General features: G+C 47.8%; 1 protein-coding gene across 4 annotated transcripts in view; it reads left to right on the top strand.

Moving 5' to 3' along the window:
* Window positions 1-22,028, top strand: part of LOC115480891 (ubiquitin carboxyl-terminal hydrolase CYLD-like) — a 103,220-nt gene that overhangs the window by 61,160 nt on the left and 20,032 nt on the right. For all 4 annotated transcript variants that reach the window (XM_030219874.1, XM_030219866.1, XM_030219884.1 and 1 more), the window contains exons 9-13: window positions 10,159-10,250; window positions 11,957-12,023; window positions 12,502-12,634; window positions 14,784-14,892; window positions 16,039-16,157. In XM_030219874.1, coding sequence (XP_030075734.1) covers window positions 10,159-10,250; window positions 11,957-12,023; window positions 12,502-12,634; window positions 14,784-14,892; window positions 16,039-16,157 — 520 coding nt within the window. The remainder of the gene's footprint in view (window positions 1-10,158; window positions 10,251-11,956; window positions 12,024-12,501; window positions 12,635-14,783; window positions 14,893-16,038; window positions 16,158-22,028) is intronic.

The raw sequence follows: 22,028 nt of genomic DNA, 5'->3' as shown, positions 1-22,028 counted from the left end.
ATTGACAAGTTCCCCCCTTGTAGTTGTAGGCTGATTTCTAACCTTCTCATGATCAAGGATACCCCACGAGGTGAGATTTTGCGTGGAGCCCCGATCTTTGTCGATTTGACAGTCATTTTGTACTTCTTCCATTTTCTTACTATGGCACCAACAGTTGTCTCCTCTCGCCCAGCGTCTTACTGATGGTTTTGTAGCCCATTCCAGCCTTGTGCAGGTGTATGATCTTGTCCCTGACATCCTTAGACAGCTCCTTGCTCTTGGCCATTTTGTAGAGGTTAGAGTCTGACTGATTCACTGAGTCTGTGGACAGGTGTCTTTCATACAGTGACCATTGCCGACAGCTGTCTGTCATGCAGGTAACGAGTTGATTTGGAGCATCTACCTGGTCTGTAGGGCCAGATCTCTTACTGGTTGGTGGGGATTCAATACTTATTTCCCTCTGCAGAATGCAAATAAATTCATATACTTTCCACAATGTGATTTTCTGAATGAGTGATGGGATAGGAGCCAAGGTTCTGGTATGGATTAGGAATTGGTTATTGGATAGAAAACAGAGGGTAGGGTTAAATGGTCATTTCTCTCAGTGGAGGAGAGTGAACAGTGGAGTGCTGCAGGGATCTGTACTGGGACTGGTACTATTTAACATATTTATAAATGATATGGAAATCAGAATGACAAGCGAGGTGATTAAATTTGCAGATGATACAAATCTATTCAAGGTTGTTAAAACATGTGTGGACTGTGAAGTATTGCAGGAAGACCTTCTGAAATTGGAAGACTTGGCATCCAAATGGCAGATGAAATTTAATGTGGACAAATGCAGGTGATGCACATTGGAAAGAATAATTCAAATCATATTACCTGATGCTAGGGTCCACCTTGGTGGGGGGGGGGGGGGGGGGGGGTCAGCACTCAAGAAAAAGATCTAGGTCTCTTTGTAGATAATATGCTGAAATCTGCTCAGTGTGTGGCTGTGGCTAAAAAAGCAAACAGAATGCTAGGAATTATTAGGAAAGGGATAGTGAATAAGACAAAAATACTATAATGCCTTTGTATTGCATTCAGTTCTGGTTGCCATATCTCAAAAAAGATTTAGCGGAATTAGAAAAGGTTCAAAGAAGAGCGATGAAAATGATAAAGGGGATGGAACTCCTCTCGTATGAGGAAAGGCTAAAGAGGTTAGGGCTCTTCAGCTTGGAAAAGAGACCAATGAGGGGAGTTATGATTGAGGTCTATAAAATCCTGAGTGGTGTAGAACAAGTAGAAGTAAATCGGTTTTTTACTTGTTTCAGAAGTACAAGGACTAGGGGACACTTGAGGAAGTTATGTGAAAATACTTGTAAAACAAATAGGAGGAAATATTTTTTTACTCAACAAAAGGTTATACATACAGTGGTGGAAATAAGTATTTGATCCCTTGCTGATTTTGTAAGTTTGCCCACTGACAAAGACATGAGCAGCCCATAATTGAAGGGTAGGTTATTGGTAACAGTGAGAGATAGCACATCACAAATTAAATCCGGAAAATCACATTGTGGAAAGTATATGAATTTATTTGCATTCTGCAGAGGGAAATAAGTATTTAATCCCTCTGGCAAACAAGACCTAATACTTGGTGGCAAAACCCTTGTTGGCAAGCACAGCGGTCAGACGTCTTCTGTAGTTAATGATGAGGTTTGCACACATGTCAGGAGGAATTTTGGTCCACTCCTCTTTGCAGATCATCTCTAAATCATTAAGAGTTCTGGGCTGTCGCTTGGCAACTCGCAGCTTCAGCTCCCTCCATAAGTTTTCAATGGGATTAAGGTCTGGTGACTGGCTAGGCCACTCCATGACCCTAATGTGCTTCTTCCTGAGCCACTCCTTTGTTGCCTTGGCTGTATGTTTTGGTCATTGTCGTGCTGGAAGACCCAGCCACGACCCATTTTAAGGCCCTGGCGGAGGGAAGGAGGTTGTCACTCAGAATTGTACGGTACATGGCCCCATCCATTCTCCCATTGATGCGGTGAAGTAGTCCTGTGCCCTTAGCAGAGAAACACCCCCAAAACATAACATTTCCACCTCCATGCTTGACAGTGGGACGTGTTCTTTGGGTCATAGGCAGCATTTCTCTTCCTCCAAACACGGCGAGTTGAGTTCATGCCAAAGAGCTCAATTTTTGTCTCATCTGACCACAGCACCTTCTCCCAATCACTCTCGAGCATCATCCAGGTGTTCACTGGCAAACTTCAGACGGGCCGTCACATGTGCCTTCCGGAGCAGGGGGACCTTGCGGGCACTGCAGGATTGCAATCCGTTATGTCGTAATGTGTTACCAATGGTTTTCGTGGTGACAGTGGTCCCAGCTGCCTTGAGATCATTGACAAGTTCCCCCCTTGTAGTTGTAGGCTGATTTCTAACCTTCCTCATGATCAAGGATACCCCACGAGGTGAGATTTTGCGTGGAGCCCCAGATCTTTGTCGATTGACAGTCATTTTGTACTTCTTCCATTTTCTTACTATGGCACCAACAGTTGTCTCCTTCTCGCCCAGCGTCTTACTGATGGTTAGAAGCCCATTCCCAGCCTTGTGCAGGTGTATGATCTTGTCCCTGACATCCTTAGACAGCTCCTTGCTCTTGGCCATTTTGTAGAGGTTAGAGTCTGACTGATTCACTGAGTCTGTGGACAGGTGTCTTTCATACAGGTGACCATTGCCGACAGCTGTCTGTCACTGCAGGTAACGAGTTGATTTGGAGCATCTACCTGGTCTGTAGGGGCCAGATCTCTTACTGGTTGGTGGGGGATCAATACTTATTTCCCTCTGCAGAATGCAAATAAATTCATATACTTTCCACAATGTGATTTTCCGGATTTAATTTGTGATGTGCTATCTCTCACTGTTACCAATAACCTACCCTTCAATTATGGGCTGCTCATGTCTTTGTCAGTGGGCAAACTTACAAAATCAGCAAGGGATCAAATACTTATTTCCACCACTGTAAGTACATAAGTAATGCCATACTGGGAAAAGACCAAGGGTCCATCGAGCCCAGCATCTTGTCCACGACAGCGGCCAGTCCAGGCCAAGGGCACCTGGCAAGCTTCCCAAACGTACAAACATTCTATACATGTTATTCCTGGGATTTTGGATTTTTCCAAGTCCGTTTAGTAGCGGTTTATGGACTTGTCCTTTAGGAAACAGTCCAACCCCTTTTTAAACTCTGCTAAGCTAACCGCCTTCACCACATTTCCCGGCAATGAATTCCAGAGTTTAATTACACGTTGGGTGAAGAAACATTTTCTCCGATTTGTTTTAAATTTACTGCACTGTAGTTTAATCGCATGCCCCCTAGTCCTAGTATTTTTGGAAAGCGTGAACAGACGCTTCACATCCACCTGTTCCACTCCACTCATTATTTTATATACCTCTATCATGTCTCCCCTCAGCCGTCTCTTCTCCAAGCTGAATAGCCCTAGCCTCCTTAGTCTTTCTCATAGGGAAGTCGTCCCATCCCCGCTGTCATTTAGTCGCCCTTCGCTGCAACCTTTTCCAATTCTACTATATCTTTCTTGAGATGCGGCGACCAGAATTGAACACATACTCAAGGTGCGGTCGCACCATGGAGCGATACAACGGCATTATAACATCCTCACACCTGTTTTCCATACCTTTCCTAATAATACCCAACATTCTATTCGCTTTCCTAGCCGCAGCAGCACACTGAGCAGAAGGTTCAGTGTGTTATCGACGACGACACCCAGATCCCTTTCTTGGTCCGTAACTCCTAACGTGGAACCTTGCATGACGTAGCTATAATTCGGGTTCTTTTTTCCCACATGCATCACCTTGCACTTGCTCACATTAAACGTCATCTGCCATTTAGCTGCCCAGTCTCCCAGTCTCGTAAGGTCCTCTTGTAATTTTTCACAATCCTGTCGCGAGTTAACGACTTTGAATAACTGTGTCATCAGCAAATTTAATTACCTCGCTAGTTACTCCCATCTCTAAATCATTTATAAATATATTAAAAAGCAGCGGTCCTAGCACAGACCCCTGAGGAACCCCACTAACTACCCTTCTCCATTGTGAATACTGCCCAGGTTAAGCTCTGGAACTCTTTGCCGGAGGATGTGGTATCTGAAGTTAGCATATCTGGGTTTCAAAAAGGTTTGGACAAATTTCTGGAGGAAAAGTCTATAATCTGTTATTGAGACAGACATGGGGAAGCAAATGCTTGCCCTGGGATTTATAGTATGGAATGTTGACAGAAACAAAAAAAAAGGCAAAGATCTGCCACAGAAATGGCAAATCAAAAGAAAAAAAGCAGATCAAAAAAGACAAAAAAATAGAACAGGAGGGTAACAGAAGAAGTGGTTTATTACAAGTTACCCGACGTGGCCACATAGCATTGTGAAGTTTGCTGAGTAAGCTTGGGAAGCACTTATGTAAGGTGGTTGTAGGACTACTTTTAGGGGTTCACTTTGCTTTTTACCCCTATTAGTTTTTTTACCCCTGACGCAGCCTGAGGGCGAAACGTGGCCACGTCGGGTAACTTGTAATAAACCACTTCTTCTGTTACCCTCCTGTTCTATTTTTTTGTCTTTTTTTAGTATGGAATGTTGGCATGATTTGGGTTTCTGCCAGGTACTTATGACCTGGCTTGGCCACTTTTTGGAAAACAAGATACTAGATGGACCATTGGTCTGACCCAGAATGGCTGCTCTTATGTTCTTATGAGTTCCAGAGCTTAACTATTCTTTGAGTGAAAAAATATTTCCTCCTATTTGTTTTTCAAAATATTTCCATGTAATTTCATTGAGTGTCCGCTGGTCTTTATACTTACTGAATGAGGGAAAATCCATTTAACTCCACCTGCTCCCCACCACTCAGGATTTTGTATACCTCAATCATTTCTCCCCTCAGCTGTCTCTTTTCCAAGCTGAATAGCCCTAAGCGCTTTAGCCTTTCCTCATATGGGAGCAGTTCCATCCCTTCTTCCATTTTGGTCGCTCTTCTTTGAACCTTTTCTAATTCTGCTTTCCTTAGCGTCCCTCTGGCCTGGCCTGGCCCAGGATTGGACTAATGAGGTTGTGCACCCCTTCTAGCAGGTGGAGACTGAGAACTTCTGACTCTAGAGAGCCAATAAGAGCCCTGGCCATGTGACCCTATATTCAGTAATCTCGGTCTCCAGCAGGTGGAAGGAGGTGAGCCCTTAGTCTCACTCTCTCTCTCTCTCTTTCTGTCTGTCTGTTTCCTTGCTGAAGAAAAAAAAATTATAAGTGTTTCTCTTCTGTGCACCAAGGAACAGTAATTGGAGGCTTTGGTGGAGTTTTCCCAGCCTCAGGGGTGTTACACTCGGGGGTTCCCGGGTCCCTCCTCCTCTTCCTCCCCTAGCTTCCGAGGTTTTCACAGGGAAGAGCTCTCCCTTCCAGCGGGAAGGTGCTGTAACTTTAGCCATGTTATTTAAAAAAAAAAAAAGCAAAGCACAGGAGTTTTTCTTGTTTTCCCCTCGGCACAAACGAGCATGTCAGCTTTGTTACTGCTTATAGTGGTGCACTTTCCATTTCCCTGGTCTTTATTGTGCTAGAGAAGTTTATTGGAAAAAAAAAGCGTCTGCGCTCCAGTGCAATGTCGGAAAAACTGAAGCGCTGTGTAGTCTGTCAGCGGCGTGGCATTGGCATGCTCGGCGTTTGCAAATTCTGCACAGTAGTGGACTCAGCAGCGGCCCCTCTCTTTCAGCACCCCAACCAGCCGTCGGCACCCACGGTCCCTACCAGGACCCTCAGTCTTGGTGGGAAAATCCGCCATCTTGTCAGTGCTGACTTCTGCTGAGGACTGGGTGGCTCCGGTTTCTTCTCAGACTTCCAGTCCTGCAGTACTCTACCTGGTGCCTTCTCAGGGGACGCAGGAGGGTGGATTTCCCCCTGTCCCCAAGATGTACCAGGCATTTTTATTAAAGAAGTCTGGTGCTGCAGCGTCTCGTGGGGCAGCTTCTGTGGGGGCTCATTCTTCTAGGCCTCTAGCATCTGCTAAGAGACCTAGGGTCACCTGGGCCCCAGAGGAGGACCTTAGCTCGGAGCTGAATTTGGAAATACCCTCCTTAGAGGAGGAAGGCTTGGCAGAAGGGTTCTTAGAGGATCAGGTCCCCTCTGAGGCAGGCGCAGACCCCTTACCGCCGGGTGAGGATCCGTCGGTTGTTCGCATCTTCCATGAGGATGATATTCAGGAACTCATTTCCTTGGTGGCCTCCACTCTTCACTTTGAAGATAAGCAGCCCGCGGTTCCAGAGATCCGTAAGGTGGACCTACTAATTAAAGGCATCCGGTCCTCTGGGAGGACTTTTCTCATGCATCAGGACATTCAGGATATTATTCAGGCTCAGTGGGATGTACCTGAATCTCCCTTTCGTCTGGCCAGATCCATGGTCCGCCTTTACCCGGTCCCTGATGCTGGCAGGTCCCTGCTTAAGGTGCCATTGGTTGATGCGGTTTTCTCTGCGGTCACCAAGCATAATACGGTACCAGTAGATGGTGGTATGGCCCTCCGGGATGTTCAGGATTGCAGGTTGGATGCTCTCCTCAAGAACAGTTTCGATGTCTATTCTTTGGCAGTACAGGTGGCCATTTGTGGCTCTTTGCTGGCCAGAGCCTGCTTCCTTTGGGCTGAAAGAGTCTTTGATAGGACTTCGGATGATCTGTCTTTCATTGATGCAGAGGTAGCCAAGATTGAAATGGGGTCCGCTTTTTTGGTGGATGCTTTGTATGATTTGCTGAGGGGTTCCTCTATGTCCATGGCTTTGGGGGTCGCGGCTCGTCACTCCCTTTGGTTGCGGGGTTGGTCGACGGATGCGACCTCCAAATCTAAGTTGAGTAAGTTTCTGTTCAGAGGCTCCTTTTTATTTGGTGAGGAATTGGACAAGTTGGTGCATAGTTTGGGTGATACCAAGGTCTCTCGTCTACCGGAGGATAAGCCTCGGTCATCTGGTCCGGTCTCCCTGCCGGGACGAGGGTGTTCGTGTGATTTTCGTCATTTTCGGTTCGGCCGTGGGACCCAGACTCAGGGGTCTAGGTTTTTTCAAAGGATGCAGTCCTTTTGGGGCTCCCGCCGTGGGGGGGGGGGGGGGGAGGGAACCCTGGCAGCTCTTTCCAGTCCCCTCCCTGACCCTCCCAATGAAGGTGTGCGGGCCTCACCTCTGATTCCCATGGGAGCTCGGCTTTCACAGTTCGTTCAGGGGTGGGCTCGGATCACTACAGATCAGTGGGTGTTGGAGGTTATTCACGACAGGTACGCCTTAGGGTTTGCACGACCTCTTTCAGACGCCTTTCTGGAGTCTCTCTGCCGGTCTCGCGTCAAGGCGGGGGGCAGTCCGGGATACTCTAGTGAGACTTCTAGATCTTCAGGCTATTTGCCCTCAGAGGTCAGACAGGGATGTTACGCCATTTACTTTGTGGTCCCAAAGAAGGAGAGTTCCTTTCGCCCAATTTTACATATCAAGGCATCAATCAGGCCCTCAAAGTCACCACTTTTCAGATGGAGACCCTCCGGTCGGTTATTGTCGCAGTCTGGTCAGGAGAGTTTCTGACGGTGTTAGACCTGACAGAGGCCTATTTGCACATTCCCACCTGCCCGTGTCACCAGAGGTTCCTTCGGTTTGCAATTCTAGGTCAGCACTTCCAGTGTTCCTCATGGTGCGGTTTTTTGGTGTTTGGTCCTAGTTATAGTTTGTGTTTATTTGTTCTTTGTCTTTGGTTGGAAGAGGTTTTGTTCTACAACGGAGCTGACCTAACGTTTACAGGACAAATTTTATTAGGAACTCAAAATTAAGTATTAAAGGTGACAGTGTCTTGCCATACTACTCAGGTCGAGTTGTGTTTGGCCAGGTGGGTCTTGGTCCCCCTTTGGCTGTTCGAGCATGTTATTGGCAGTGCTGTTGTGGCTGCTTCAGTTCCCAGTGACACAGAAGGTACTCTTTCTCTTTTTCCTGCTTTGTTAGACATGAATCTAGGGTCACATGGCCAGGGCTCTTATTGGTTCTAGAGTCAGAAGTTCTCAGTCTCCACCTGGTGGAAGGAATGCACAACCCCATCAGTCCAATCCTGGGCCGGTCCGGAGGGACTGAAGGAAAGCAAATTAGCAGGTAAGACCTAATTTCTCCATATCTTTTTTTGAGATATGGTAACCAGAATTGAACACAATACTGACTCTGGGCAAGTCACTTAACCCTCCATTGCCCTATGTAAGCCGCATTGAGCCTGCCATGAGTGGGAAAGCGCAGGGTACAAATGTAACAAAAATAAAATAAATACTCAAGGTGAGGTCACACCATGGAGCGATACGGAGGCATTATAATATTTTTGGTCTTATGTTGCATCCTTTTCCTAATAATTCCTAGCATCTTGTTTGCTTTTTTGGCCACCGCCGCACACTGGACAGAGAATTTCAACATATTGTGCTGACTCCTAAAGTGGACCTTAATGTCACATAACTTTGATTCAGATTATTCTTCCCAGTGTGCATCACTTTGCATTTCTCTACATTAAATTTCATCTGCCATTTGGATGCCCAGCCTTCTAGTTTCCTAATGTCTTCCTGCAATTTTTCACAATCCGCATGTGTTTTGACAACTTTAGTTTTGTGTCATCTGCAAATTTAGTCACCTCACTTGCCATTCTGATTTCCAGATCATTTATAAATATGATAAAACTAGTAAAAGAGGCCCGTTTTATAGAGGAATGAAACGGGCCCCCCTTCCTACCTCCCTCTCTCCCTCCCTCTCTCCCTGTCTGTCGTCCGAGTTCCAGCCCCCCTCCCTTCCGAGTTCCATAGCTCCCCTCCCTCCCTCCCTCTGTCGTCCGAATTCCAGCCCCCCTCCCTCTGTCCGTCTCCTTCGAGTTGCAGGGCCCCCTCCCTCCCCCTTGAGTTGGAGGGCCCCCTCCCCCTTCCAGCTGCAGGACAGGGCCCCCTCCCCCTCCCAGCTGCAGGATGCCACCTCCCCTTCAAGTTGCAGGACCTCCCCCTCCCTCTTCCCCCGATTTCCACGTCCCCCTCTCCTCCGAGTTTAACGCCCCCGCGCCTCCCTCCCTGGAAGTGCAAGCAGGACCTGTCCTCCGGCAGCCCCTTGCCTTTCTGCGTGCGGGCTCTTAATTTAAGAAGTGTTACCAGCGTCCGGCATCAGCATTGAAGGTGAACGGCGCTGCACACTGCCTTCCCATCTGTCTGAGCTCTGCCTCTGGTCCCGCCCTCATTTCCTGTTTCCGGAAGGGCGGGACCAGAGGCAGAGCTCAGACAGATGGGAAGGCAGTGTGAACCACTGCTCGCCTTTAATGCTGACGCCGGACCCCGAGGTAACACTTTTTAAATTAGAGTCCACATGCAGAAAGGCGAGGAGCTGCCGGAGGACAGGTCCTGCTTGAACTTCCAGAGAGGGAGGCGCGGGGGCGTTAAACTCGGAGGAGAGGGGGACGTGGAAGTCGAGGGAAGAGGGAGGGGGAGGTCCTGCAACTTGAAGGGAAGGTCCTGCAGCTTGAAGGGGAAGGGGCATCCTGCAGTTGGGAGGGTGAGGGGGGGGGGCCCTGTCCTGAGGCGGGGGGGCGTTGAACTCGGAGGAGAGGGGGGCCGTGTCTTTCCACTTGCAACATTCCAATGTGGGAGAGTGACGTCAGCTGGTGGTTACGAACGCAGCCAGAGACATTGGAACGTTGCAAAAGCAAATTATTATATTAGATAGCACCAGTCCCAGTACAGATCCCTGCGGCACTCCACTATTCACCGTCCTCCTACGCTCTATTTTACATCCAGTAACCAGTTCTTAATCCACAGAAGGCCATTGCCTCCTATCCTATGTATGACTCCGTAATTTTCTCAAGAGTCTGTCATGAGGTACTTTGTCAAAAGCTTTCTGAAACTCTAGATGTAGGCCATCTGGTCTCATTGCTTTGTCCACCTTTGTCCACCTTTAGTTTAACCAGCTCCTCAATAACACAGTCCTCTGAAATTTGTTTGGGGACTACCACCCCTCTATTCCTATTTGTTTGTGTTTGTTTTCTGCAGTCCTGTATCTGTTGAGGATGCTTCACTTGTAACAGTTCCTCTCACAAGGTCTCCAAGATTCTGTCATGCTCAGTATAGGAGGATACAGCTTTCCAAAAGATCATTTAATCTTTCTCTGTGTCCTAGGAGGGGGTTTGTGTCTGCCAAGAGTGTGATGAAACTCAGACACCAGCTGACTGAGGAAAGCCAATGTCCAAGCTTCAGTACTGCTGAGAAAGGTAAGGTGGGGGCTCTCTTATGTCAGTGCTTCTTAGCCAAGGTCTCCTTTCACTGAAAGTCTCTAGTTCTGTATTGTGGTAGACTGGGGGAGGTATCTCTCTGCCTCAGAGAATTTATCACCTCAGTGGTTTGACTTTCTGATACTTCTCTATCATATTCAGGGCTCGTGTTGGGGGGGGGGGGGAGAAACAGGGCAGCTGCCCTGGGCCCCACATCTCCCATGGGCCAGCATGTCCTCCCCTTCTCTCTACCCCCATCCAGTGTCTCCCTCATCTTCCCGGTCTAGCTTAAAAATATTTTTTTCTAAGTAGAGGATTTCCACCGTGGGTGCAATTGAGAAACATGCTGCCTTTGGTGAAAGTCGGCCTCCTCTGCACACTTTCTCTGCTGCTGTGGTCCGCCCAAGCGGAAACAGGAAGTTGTGTCAGGTGGGGCAGACCGCGGTGGCAGAGGAAGAGTGCCAACTGCCAAGGAGGCCGAATTTCGTCAAAGGCAGCATGTTTCAATTGCTCCCGTGCTGGAAACACTTGTTTGAAAACTAGACCAGGAAGGTGAGGGAGATGCTGGACCGGGGTGGAGAGAAGGGGATGACATGCAGCCCATGGGGGTCACCATGGAGCAGCTGTTTCTGAGCTAAACTGTGAAGGGGGGAGGGGAGGTAGGGTTCAAAGAGAGGGGGAGGTGCTGGAATGAGGGTGGTGGTGGGAGGTGAAAGGGAAGAAATAATGGGCTTGGAAACAGAACAGAGGGAGAGAGATGGTGGACAGTAGCATGGAGGGAGGCAAGAGAAAGGGAGAGACATAGGACCCGGGGTATGAAGGGAAGGGGACAGAGATAACTGGATGGGAGGGCAGTTGGGAAAAGAAAGGCAGAGATGGTGGACCTGGGGGTGGTGCGGAGGGAGGGAGAAGAGATACTAGATGGGAGGGCAGTTGTGAAGAGAAAGGGAGAGATGGTGAACCCAGGGTGGTGTGAAAGAAAGGAGAGATGCCTAATGGGAGGGCATTCTGGAAGAAAGAGAAAGAAGCTGGAACTGGGAGGGAGGGAAGAGAGAGGGAGAAATGTTGGGGGTGGAAAGGAAGGATTGATGCTGAGTAATGGGACTGAGGGAGGAAAGAGATGCTACATCAAATGGGGGAGGTAGAAGAAGAACAGAAAGGAGGGAGTAATGTTGGACCAGGGGGTGGGGAGAGAGAGGAGGAAAGATGGATCAACGGGGGGGGGGGGGGGGGGCATAGAGAAAAGAGATGAGAGAGAAAGATGCTAGGCGATTCAGGGAAAGGGACAGGGAGATATCAGCCAATGTGGTGGGCTACAAGAGTGGAGAGAGGGAGAGGAGATTCTGGAAATGGTGGAACCATGTGGGAGAAGTCAAAGGGAGGTGGCAAGAAGATGAGTGAGAGGTGAATAGTCAGTACAGAGGTAGAAATGTGGTAATGGGGAGTAAATGCAAGGCAATAGAAAGCTGGGGAAGGAGTGAGATGGGAAATGGGAGAGCTAGGAACTGAGAGGAGATGGAAAATTGTTAGGTAGCTGAAAATTAAAAAGAAGAAGGGTGAGCTAGAGTGCCCTGGGCCTCAGCATGTCTAAAACCGTCCTTGGGCATATGGGTGCATACTGTTGAAAGTGAGACCTTGAGACCTTTTGGGTACTTCTGGAGTTAGCTAAGCCCTCTGTTAACATGTTGTGTTGATTCTCTTCTCAGATCCAGAGGAGTTTCTCAATCTGATCATGCATCACATCTTGAGGATTGAGCCGTTGTTGAAGCTGCAGTAAGTGACCGCCTCTTTATGGCTGTACTTATCACTAGTGTTGCCCAAATTCTCTGCCGCTGTAGCCTGGCACCACTGAACCTGTCACCGCAGACATGCCAGTTTTGGAGCAGCACTCATTTGTTATCTTGAAGCTGATGGATCACAGAGGAGAGGAAAAGGGAGTAGGAGATGATGCAGTTAAAATAATTTATGCCAAAATAGTTTTGTTTTGGCTTTCTTGGTGCCCCACACTGTACTCCATGGACTTTCCAACTTACTGCAGATTTAAATGTTACCATTGAGAGTAGTGCTGGCAAATTTTAGATCATACAGAGAGCATCAGTGCCAGAACTGATATTAGAAACTGGAGAATGTTGGGTTCGCTTATCAGAAAGAAAGGGTTGATAAAAACCAGGTCATTCCCCTGACTCACTCTTATGAATCTTAGTTTTGGGTGTCTGATTTGTGGGGTGATGTTCTGATTCTTTTCTTTAAGGTCCAGGGGACAGAAGGAACAGGAGTGCTACTGTTACCAGATCTTCATAGAGAAGCAGGAGGAGCTGGTCCTGCCAGATGTGCAGCAGCTGTTGGAGCATTCCTTCCTCTCTGCAGACCTGAAGCTGCTGGAGGTGAGGGCTGCTGTGCAAAGTATTACAACCAGCAAATTTTACTGAGATTTAGGAATAATGACATCATGGTAGTCACAGCAACAACTTGAACATATGTAATACCATATGTATGAACAGTATCCCAACAAACTTCATCATGTGGCAGTTCTGCATAATCATATGTGCTTCCCTGCAGTCCCCACAGCTGAAATGATACATAGAGGTGGGTAGTCAGTGAGAGAATACAGAAACTGAGAACATTGTTTTTTAACTAGAACTTGAGTAGGGGTTTGATAGACATGTAGGAAAGGCTGGCTGTTTTGTGCCTGGAGACCCATCTTGGAGCTGTAAACTTATGATGACAGGCAGTCAGTGGGCAAGCCCTGAAACGAGAGAAAATATCTTTTTATTTGTATTTTTTTTCTTTGCTAGAGTGCATACAGGATTGCATTTTAGCTGTCCATTGAAATGCATTGTGTAGAGCACAAAGCAGCAGTTGGCATTGGTAAGCCTGGTTTAACCTTCCCTTTCCTGCCGCACCATGAAAGACTCCAGAGGAAACTATAGAGTCATGGGATAGGAGGAAGTGTCCTATTGTGGATTAAAAACTGGTTAAAAGATAGAAAACAGAGAGTAGGGTTAAATGGCCAGTAGTCTTAATCGAGAAGGGTAGATGGTAGGGTTCCCCAGGGGTCTTTGATGGGACTACTGCTTTTTAGAGATGGAAGTAACTAGTGAAGTAATTACATTTGCTGACAACACAAAGTTATTCAAAGTTGTTAAATCGCAAGAGGATTGTGAACAATTACAAGAGGACCGTATGAGTGGTAGACTGGGCATCCAAATGGCAGGTGATGTTTAATGTGAGCAAGTTCAAAGCGATGCATGTGGGAAAGGGGAACCTGAACTATAGTTATATGATGCAAGGTTCCACATTAGGAGTCACCGACCAGGAAAGGGATCTAGGTGTCATTGCCGAAGATACGTTGAAACCCTCTGCTCAGTGTGCAGCGGCTACGAAAGCAAATAGAATGTTAAGTATTATTAGGAAAGGAATGGAAAACAAAAATGAGGATGTTATAATGCCTTTGTATCTCTCCATGGTGCGACCGCATCTTGAATATTGTGTGCGGGTCTAGTCACCGCATCTCAAAAAAGATATGGTGGAATTAGAAAAGGTACAGAGAAGGGCGACAAAAATGATAAAGGGGATAGGACGACTTCCCTATGTGGAAAGGCTAAAGCGGCTGGGGCTCTTCAGCTTGGAGAAAAGATGGCCGAGGGGAGATATGATAGAGGTCTACAAAATAATGAGTGGAGTGGAACAGGTAGACGTGAATCGCATGTTTACTTTTTCCAAAAATACTAGGACTAGGGGGCACGCAATGAAGCTACAAAGTAGTAAATTTAAAACAAATCGGAGAAAATATTTCTCCACTCAACTTGTAATTAAACTCTGGAATTTGTTGCCAGAGAATGTAATAAAATCAGCTTAGTGAGGTTTAAAAAAGATTTGGATAACTTCCTAAAAAAAAAAAAAAAAGCCTATAAGCCATTATTAAGATGGGTTTGAGGAAAATCCATTGCTTATTTCTAGGATAAGCAGCATAAAATGTACTGTTCTGGAACCTTGCCAGGTACTTTTAACTTGGATTGGCCACTGTTTGAAGCAGGATGCTGGGCTTGATGGACCTTCGGTCTGTCCCAGTATGGCAATACTTATGTACCATGGAGTTTATTTGGCAGCACAAGAAGAAATTCTGCTTGCTTTGCAGGTTGTTTTCTTTCTCATTGGTTAATTCCGGTTGTCCCTCTTTATGATTTAATCATTTGCATATCTTCTGCTGCTGCTGCTGCAAAAACAGTCTAAACAGGGCTGTTGCTCCCTGTGTTCTCCTCTAACTCTAAGCATTGTGCTGACATAACCTGCAGTGCATTCTGGAAAACTGATATGGCCACCTCTCATGTCATTTCATTACTTTAATGTAAATTTTGTCAGAAAATTATCCAGATACTCGAGAAGCCAAAACTTGAGGGTGATACAAATAAAGTAGGTTCAAGCTCTCTGAGAAGTCAGTCATAGTGTGAGGGAGAGGCATTTGCATAATGTCTTTTTGGTCTGATAGTACCAAGTTTCCTTCTTATGATACTCTTCCATCTATCTTTGCAGATACCGTCTTGTTTCATTATCCAAATGCCACGTTTTGGAAAGGAATATAAAATGTTCAACAAAATCACTCCCTCCTTAGAACTGGACATCACAGATCTACTCTTTGATAGTGAGTTACCTCCGCCTGTGGAGGACCAGGAGAACCAGAGCTCTGGGCAGTGTTGCCAGGTGGGCGGTTTTACCGCCCAATTGGGCGGTTTTCCGCGACCCGCCGCGGGAAATTTTTGCCTGCAGCGGGTTGCGGTTTTTTGGGCTTGTTTGGGGTCTTTTGGGCGTTTTTTTAAGCGTTTTTTTTCGGCCGTGGGGGGCGGGGTTAGTGACGTTTTGGGCGGGGTTATTGACATTCTGGGCAGGGCCGATGACGTGGGAGGCGGGGGCGGGGTTGATGACGGCGGGGCAGGGGTGATGACGCGGGGGTGGGGGTGTCAGGGAAGGGGTTTGACTTTGGGCGGGTTTTGGGCTGGATTTGGGCTCGTTTGGGTGGGAAAAAAATTTTCCACCTGGCAACCCTGGCTCTGGGGTGTGTTCATATCTGTAGCTATGTGCTGTACCGAGCTGGGAATTTGCCTTTAAAAGGACTCGGGCAGGAGAAATTTGGAACCTCCTGGTCCAGTTTGCTGATATTGGATACCTCCCTGTGCTCAGACTGCCATCAGTGCCCAAATGTTTGGGAATGTGACTCGAATCACATACATTTCAATTTAACTTGTCATACAAGTCAGATTTGAATCTGAGTCTCTGTAGGAGAAGGATTAGAGCACTGGCCCTTATAGTCATGTTTTTTTTCTTTGTGACTGTCTTCCTACAGAGCCTCCAATTGTATCATTCATGCAAGTTTAGGAGCTGCTTATTCATGACTGACCTCTAGGTGTCACTATGCATGCAACATGTGACTGAACTGTTGTTCCAGGGGCTGTCTGTGCTCCTTCCTTTTCAGGTTAAATTCACAGGCTTCCTTCTTCAGCATATCTCCCTCCTCCTGCCGTATCAGAGACATTGGTATACAGATGGTCACTGGATAGCATGTTTCCCTGGAAATGAAGCCACCTGGAAGACAGTTGGCTATTAACTGGACTTGGACTTGTAGCATGAATATATATTTTATTCCCCTTCCTGCTCCCAACCCTGCCATCATTTTTAGTCATAAGGAACATGTTCCTCTCCTGTCGAGATCTCTTGTGGGATTCTATCCTCTACCATGAGATTTGAGACAGCCTGAAGAAGTTTCTTAGCCTGTTTTGGGTTTCCCTTGCAGGTCCCAGAGAATGTATCATATGTGGGGACCTGGCTACACAAGAGTGCCCTGAATGCTTCAGAGACAAGACATTTGCAGCTGCTGGACTGAAGCAGTACTGTGACCAGTGTAGTGCACAGGTATATGTCTGAGTGTGTGTGTCTCTCTCTTTCTCCAAGAGAAGGCAGGGCGCTTAGGTAATTTCTTTAGTTAAACCCAGAGGTGCAGTTGAAGCTGTGGTCTGCTGCAGAGATCAGCCTGATAGTGTGCCCAGGATACATGTAGCAACATAAGTTCAGTGGCGTCGCGAGGGCACCCCCCCCCCCCCCCCCCGGATGCAGCGCGGCGCACCCTCCCCCCTCCGGAGCGCAACCCCCCCCCCCTGAGAACATACCTGGAAGGCGGTGTGGGGCGAGCAGGAGAGCCAATCCGCCGAGTGCACGCCGCTGGGGGGTGTCGGCGCCTGGCTGGTTCCCTGCTCTGTCTGCCCCGGAACAGGAAGTAACCTGTTCCGGGGCAGAGAGAGCAAGGAACCAGCGAGGCGCCGACACCCCCCAGCGGCGTGCACCCGGGGCGGACCGCCCCACCGCCCCCCCCTTCCTACGCCACTGCATAAGTTCAGAACTCAATACTGGGGAAGTCGATTTCCAGTGGGGTCCAAACTGTTAAAAAAAATATATATATGGCAGCTCAGCCGATTTTAGGGTGGTCACAAGACTAGCCCTTTATATTCTAGTGCAAACTTTCAGATTGCCAAATGAATCCTATCTATCTATATACCATCTTTCCAGAAAATACAACTGTTGGACTAGAGAAATAGAGCTTTGACCTGTGGAGTAATCTCCCATTGGAAATTAGATTGACGACAAACCAATCATGATTTCATGGACTGCATAAAACTTAATTGTTAATTTGCTTCACCATATAAGTCATATTTGGTATTTATTTTGCTTTATTCACTGAACATGTTATGTGACTGCTTAGACAGCTGCTTCCTATAAGCCTTTCATAGCCCTTTATATTTTAATTTTCTTTTAGCTGTTATTTTTAATTATCAAATACCATTTTGTTGGGGGGCGGGGGGGGGGGGTTGAGTATTTTTGTGTGTTTTTTTTTTATAATGCCTTACCGTGTGTGATTGCTTTTCTGCTGTTGTAAGCTACTATGTAAAGATTATGCGATTCTGATCTACTTATCACTGTATACTTAAACCATGCTGTGGTAGATAGAATAATCTGGAGTCAACAACTCTATGATTAACAGAGTAATCCAAAGTGAACTGCAGTTATGTTCTATCTCTCAGTATTCTTGTATTATTATAGGGGGGAGTCTCATATATTAAGTCACTGGGTAGAATTACCCAGTGACTTAATATATGAGACTTCCCCCTCTAATAATACAAGAATACTGAGAGATAGAACATAACAGTAGTTCACTTTGGATTATTCTGTTAATCATAGAGTTATTGACTCCAAGTTGTAATCTACTATGAACAAAGAGTTTTTCGACTTAGTGGACTATAAATAACTTGAAATAAATGGAGGTAGGCCAATGTTTCCAGAGATCCTAAACTTTAAGGATGTGAGTAGTTCCACTGACAGAGAAAGCCGGGCCTGGGGCAAACACCCGGCCCCCCCCAGAACCCCCGCTTACTTTAATACTTGTCTCCTGCTCCTGTGTGCTGGGACCGCGTTAAATCTGCTCTGCTGCACAGGTTCTTCTTCCTGCCATGTTCTCTCCCATGTTTGTGGAAACAGGAGGTACTTCATACGGGACGAGGCAGGAAGAAGAACTTATGGCCGGCAGAGCAGAGTTATTGCGATAACCTGGCACTGCGGCACCCAGGAGCAGGAAACCAATCAGCTATGCCAGTGCCGGGCCCTGGGGAATCTTGCCCCCCCCCCCCAGATGCGAGTCATTTAACAACCAGCAATAGCCCCAAGTGGTAAGTTGCATGTCAAGACAGTGTCTCAGGCGGCTGCTGCATTCATTTCCCCCTTTCCTCCTTCATTCTCCTCTTTTACCCCCTCTCCTCATTGGCTTTTTGCCCTCTCAGTTGTGCTCTCTCTGGTTCTTCACCCTCCAAAAGCATTTATTTCTAGCTCTCCACTCTTCCAACTCTCATCTTCTCTCTCCTGGCATCTGTTGCGTCTTCCAACCACTTTCCTGGAAACATCTATCACGTGGCCTTCATGTTCCTATAGTACCCACTGTGGACAGGTTTACTATCATTAGAATATCTCCTTTCTGTTTTACTCCCCCTAGGTCTTCCCATTGAGGTAGTTCTTCTGAAGTCTAGGTCCCGCACCTTTGAATGAGGCATCACTGCCTGTGCTCTAGTACTGAACCACACCAAATGGTCCTCACTAGGTTCCAAATGATCACCCACTATGACATCAAATACTCTCCCTATTTGTAAACACTAGGTCCAGTATCATCCCAGTCATGTAAGCACATGTCATGGGTTCTGTTACCAGTTGTCAGAACAGTTCTCTCAGCAGAGAATCTGGGATCTCCTTGCTTTTACTGCAGAACATGGTGAGCTCTTGTGACTTCACCATGTTCCTGCAGGTACCTGCTGTGTAGCTTCCCTTTCTCTGAGGACAAGCAGGCTCCTTGTTCTCACAATTGGGTCATCGTCCACGGTGGCCCAGGAACCAGCAAAGAAATTTTGCAAGCAAAAATAGTCTTTTGGGAAAGTTCCGTCGCGCGAACAGCACACACCGCGCATGCATGAACGTCTTCCCGCCCACCGCACGAACGTGTCTCCTTAGTCTTTTTTTCTCCGCAGTTAGGTGCGGCAGTGTTTTTTGCTACCGCTCCGTCAGGCCCAGGAACAAGACTTCTCTCGTCTTCCTTTTTTGCTTCCTTTTCTTTTTATAACCTGAATTAAAAAAAAAAAAAGTTTCCCGTAGACTCCTTATTTTTGTCCATTTTAAAGTTTCCTTTCTTTTTCAACGTGGCCAGCCTCTTCCCTTTTTGTGCCCTTTCCTTTTTGGCACAATCGCGTCATTTGATTTCGCCAAGGCCGTGTTTTCTTCCATGTCATCGAAGACACCCAGTGACTTCAAATGTACTCGGTGCAACCGGACCATTTCAGGTACCGATACTCACTCGTGGTGTATTCAGTGCCTTGGGCTCGACCATAGCCCAGCCGCTTGTAGTCTGTGTCTTCGTATAAAGAAACGGACCCAAGCATCTCGAGAAGCCCAACGGGAAAAGCTTTTTGGGGCTCAGTCCGGACCTTCGACGTCGACAGGACAGAAGCATCGACGTTGAGGAGCAAGGTAATGGCTGCTGAGATACCAATTTGCGCTGGGAGCAGTGAGGCGTTGAGTGGGTCTCCACCTATCTTGAGGCCTCTTGCTATGCAGGCCCCCCGGGACTGACCTTCGTTGGACCCGGCCCTGAGGAGACGTGAGGATTCCACGTCTTCTTTGGTACCGAGGAGTCTCGATGACAGGCGTCGAGCGAAGGCTAAGAAGCATTGTCATCGTTCTCCTTCGATATACGGTACCGGGAGCTCCGGGGCGTCGAGAGATTCGGCACCCGAGAAGCGTCGGCGCCGAGAGGATCGCTCCTCCTCGATACAGGAGGTACCAATGCGTCGCTCTCCTAGCAGTCCGGTACCTGCTCCCGAGCCTCCATGGATTCTGACGTCGCCTGTTCCACCGACCCCACAGCCTTCTCCGATGGCAGCTCTTGACGAGCGCATCCAGGCCTTGTTTCCAGAACTTCTGGAAGGCTTACTGCGCCAATCAGCTTTGATGTCGGGGGTGCTTGCGCCCTCGGTGCCATCTGCTGTAGCGGTGCCTGGCCCTTCACATGTGGTGAGGTCTCCGACTGCGGTGCCGACTGCGGCATCTGCGTTGGCTGCCACCCAGGTCGACTCCCCTTCGATGTTGGTAGAGGGAGCTTCTGCAGTCAGATCGGGCGTTAACCTCTCGACATCGCCACAGAGGACATTGTTCCTCGGCATTGAGACAGGTCCAATGTCAGAGTGCTTTGACTCAGGTTGCGTCTGACACTGAGCAGGAGCGCTCGTGGGAATCAGAGGAAGATCCCAGGTACTTCTCTTCTGATGAGTCTTTTGGGATTCCCTCTGACCCTTCTCCTCCGCTGGAAAGAAGACTAGCTCCACCAGAGAGTCTGTCTTTTTCCTCTTTTGTCCGGGAAATGGCTAAGGCTATTCCTTTACCTGTGGAGGTTGAGGATGAGCCCAGATCTGACATGCTGGAAGTCCTGGATTATTCTTCTCCACCTAAAGAGGCTGTGACAATCCCTCTCCATAAGGTACTGAAGGAAGTCCTTATGAGAAACCGGTTCGCCCCTCTGTCTGGCGCGGTGGTTCCCAAAAAAGCAGAGTCCCAATACTGGATCCATGGTGAACTGGGTTGATGAGGTCCCAGTTACCCCACAATTCCATGGTGGTGGATTCCGCTCTCAAGAGAGCTAGGAGTACTAGAGACTATGCTTCGGTGCCCCCAGGCAGAGAAGCTAGAACACTTGACTCTTTTGGGAGGAAGATGTGTCAGGCCGCTGTGCTCGCTGCCAAGATCCAGTCATACCAGCTCTTCACGAGCGTACACTTGCGGGACTCGATAAGTCAACTGTCCAGCTTGGTTGATGCACTCCCTGCGGAGATGGGCGAGCCTTTTCGCCAGGTGGTCAGGCAGCAGAAGGCGTGTCGTAAGTTCCTGGCCAGGGGTACTTTTGACACTTTTGACGTGACATCCAGAATCGCTGCTCAAGATATAGTGATGTGCAGACTCTCATGGCAGCATGTCTCTGACCTGGATCATTCGGTCCAGCAGCGGATGGCGGATGTTCCTTGCCGGGGGGATAATCTTTTTGGAGAAAAAGTAGAGGATCTTGTTAATCAGATTAAAAAGCATAATGATGCTATGGATTCTGTCTCCCACCAGGCACCTTCTGCTATACCCTCCTCATCTAGGAGGTTTTTTTGAGGGAAGAGAAGTGCTCCCTATTCCTACTCTAGGCGTAGGTACACTCCTGCTTCTCGGCAGCCTGCCCAGGCTCAGCCCCAGCGAGCTCGTTCTCGTCAACGACGTGCATCTAAGGCCCATTCTGCTCCCCAGCAAAAGCAAGGGACTTTTTTTGACTGGCTCCAGTTCAGCATAGCCTCTGTAAAAGTATCCGTACTGGACGACTTGCCGGTAGGGGGGAGGTTGATATTTTTTCACCAAAGGTGGCCTTTCATAACCTCCGACTGGTGGGTTCTTCAAATAGTCCGGTTAGGATATACCCTCAATCTGGAATCCAAACCTCCAAATTGCCCATCAGGAGCTCATTCTTACAGCTCCCAGCACAGGCAGGTACTTGCAGAGGAACTCTCCGCCCTTCTAAAGGCCAATGCGGTCGAACCAGTTCCACCAGGGGAAGAAGGGCTGGGATTCTATTCCAGGTACTTTCTTGTGCAAAAGAAACGATGCGTCCCATCCTAGACCTAAGGGCCCTGAACAAATTTCTAGTCTGAGAAAAGTTCAGGATGGTTTCCCTGGGCACCCTTCTTCCCATGATTCAGAAAAACGATTGGCTATGCTCTCTGGACTTAAAGGATGCGTACGCCCATATCTCGATACTCCCAGCTCACAGGAAGTATCTTCGGTTTTGGCTAGGAACACAGCACTTTCAGTACTGTGTGCTGCCCTTTGGTCTGGCGTCTGCACCCAGCGTGTTCACAAAGTGCCTGGCTGTAGTCGCAACATCGCTACGCAGACTGAGAGTGCATGTCTTCCCTTATCTCGACGATTGGCTGGTGAAGAGCACATTGGAAGCGGGTGCTCTACAGTCCATGCGAATGATTATTCAGGTGTTAGAGCTACTGGGGTTCGTCATAAATTATCCCAAGTCCCATCTCATCCCAGTCCAAAAATTGGAGTTCATTGGAGCACTGTTGAACACAAAGACAGCTCGAGCTTTTCTCCCCGAGATGAGGGTAGACAATCTTCTGTCCCTAGTGTCTATGGTTCGAGCGTCGCAACAGGTCA

Source organism: Microcaecilia unicolor, chromosome 1 (genome assembly GCF_901765095.1).
Source record: "Microcaecilia unicolor chromosome 1, aMicUni1.1, whole genome shotgun sequence".
Lineage (NCBI taxonomy): Eukaryota > Metazoa > Chordata > Amphibia > Gymnophiona > Siphonopidae > Microcaecilia > Microcaecilia unicolor.
Note: the sequence above shows the minus strand (reverse complement) of the source record. Positions and strands in the feature narration are given on the sequence as shown.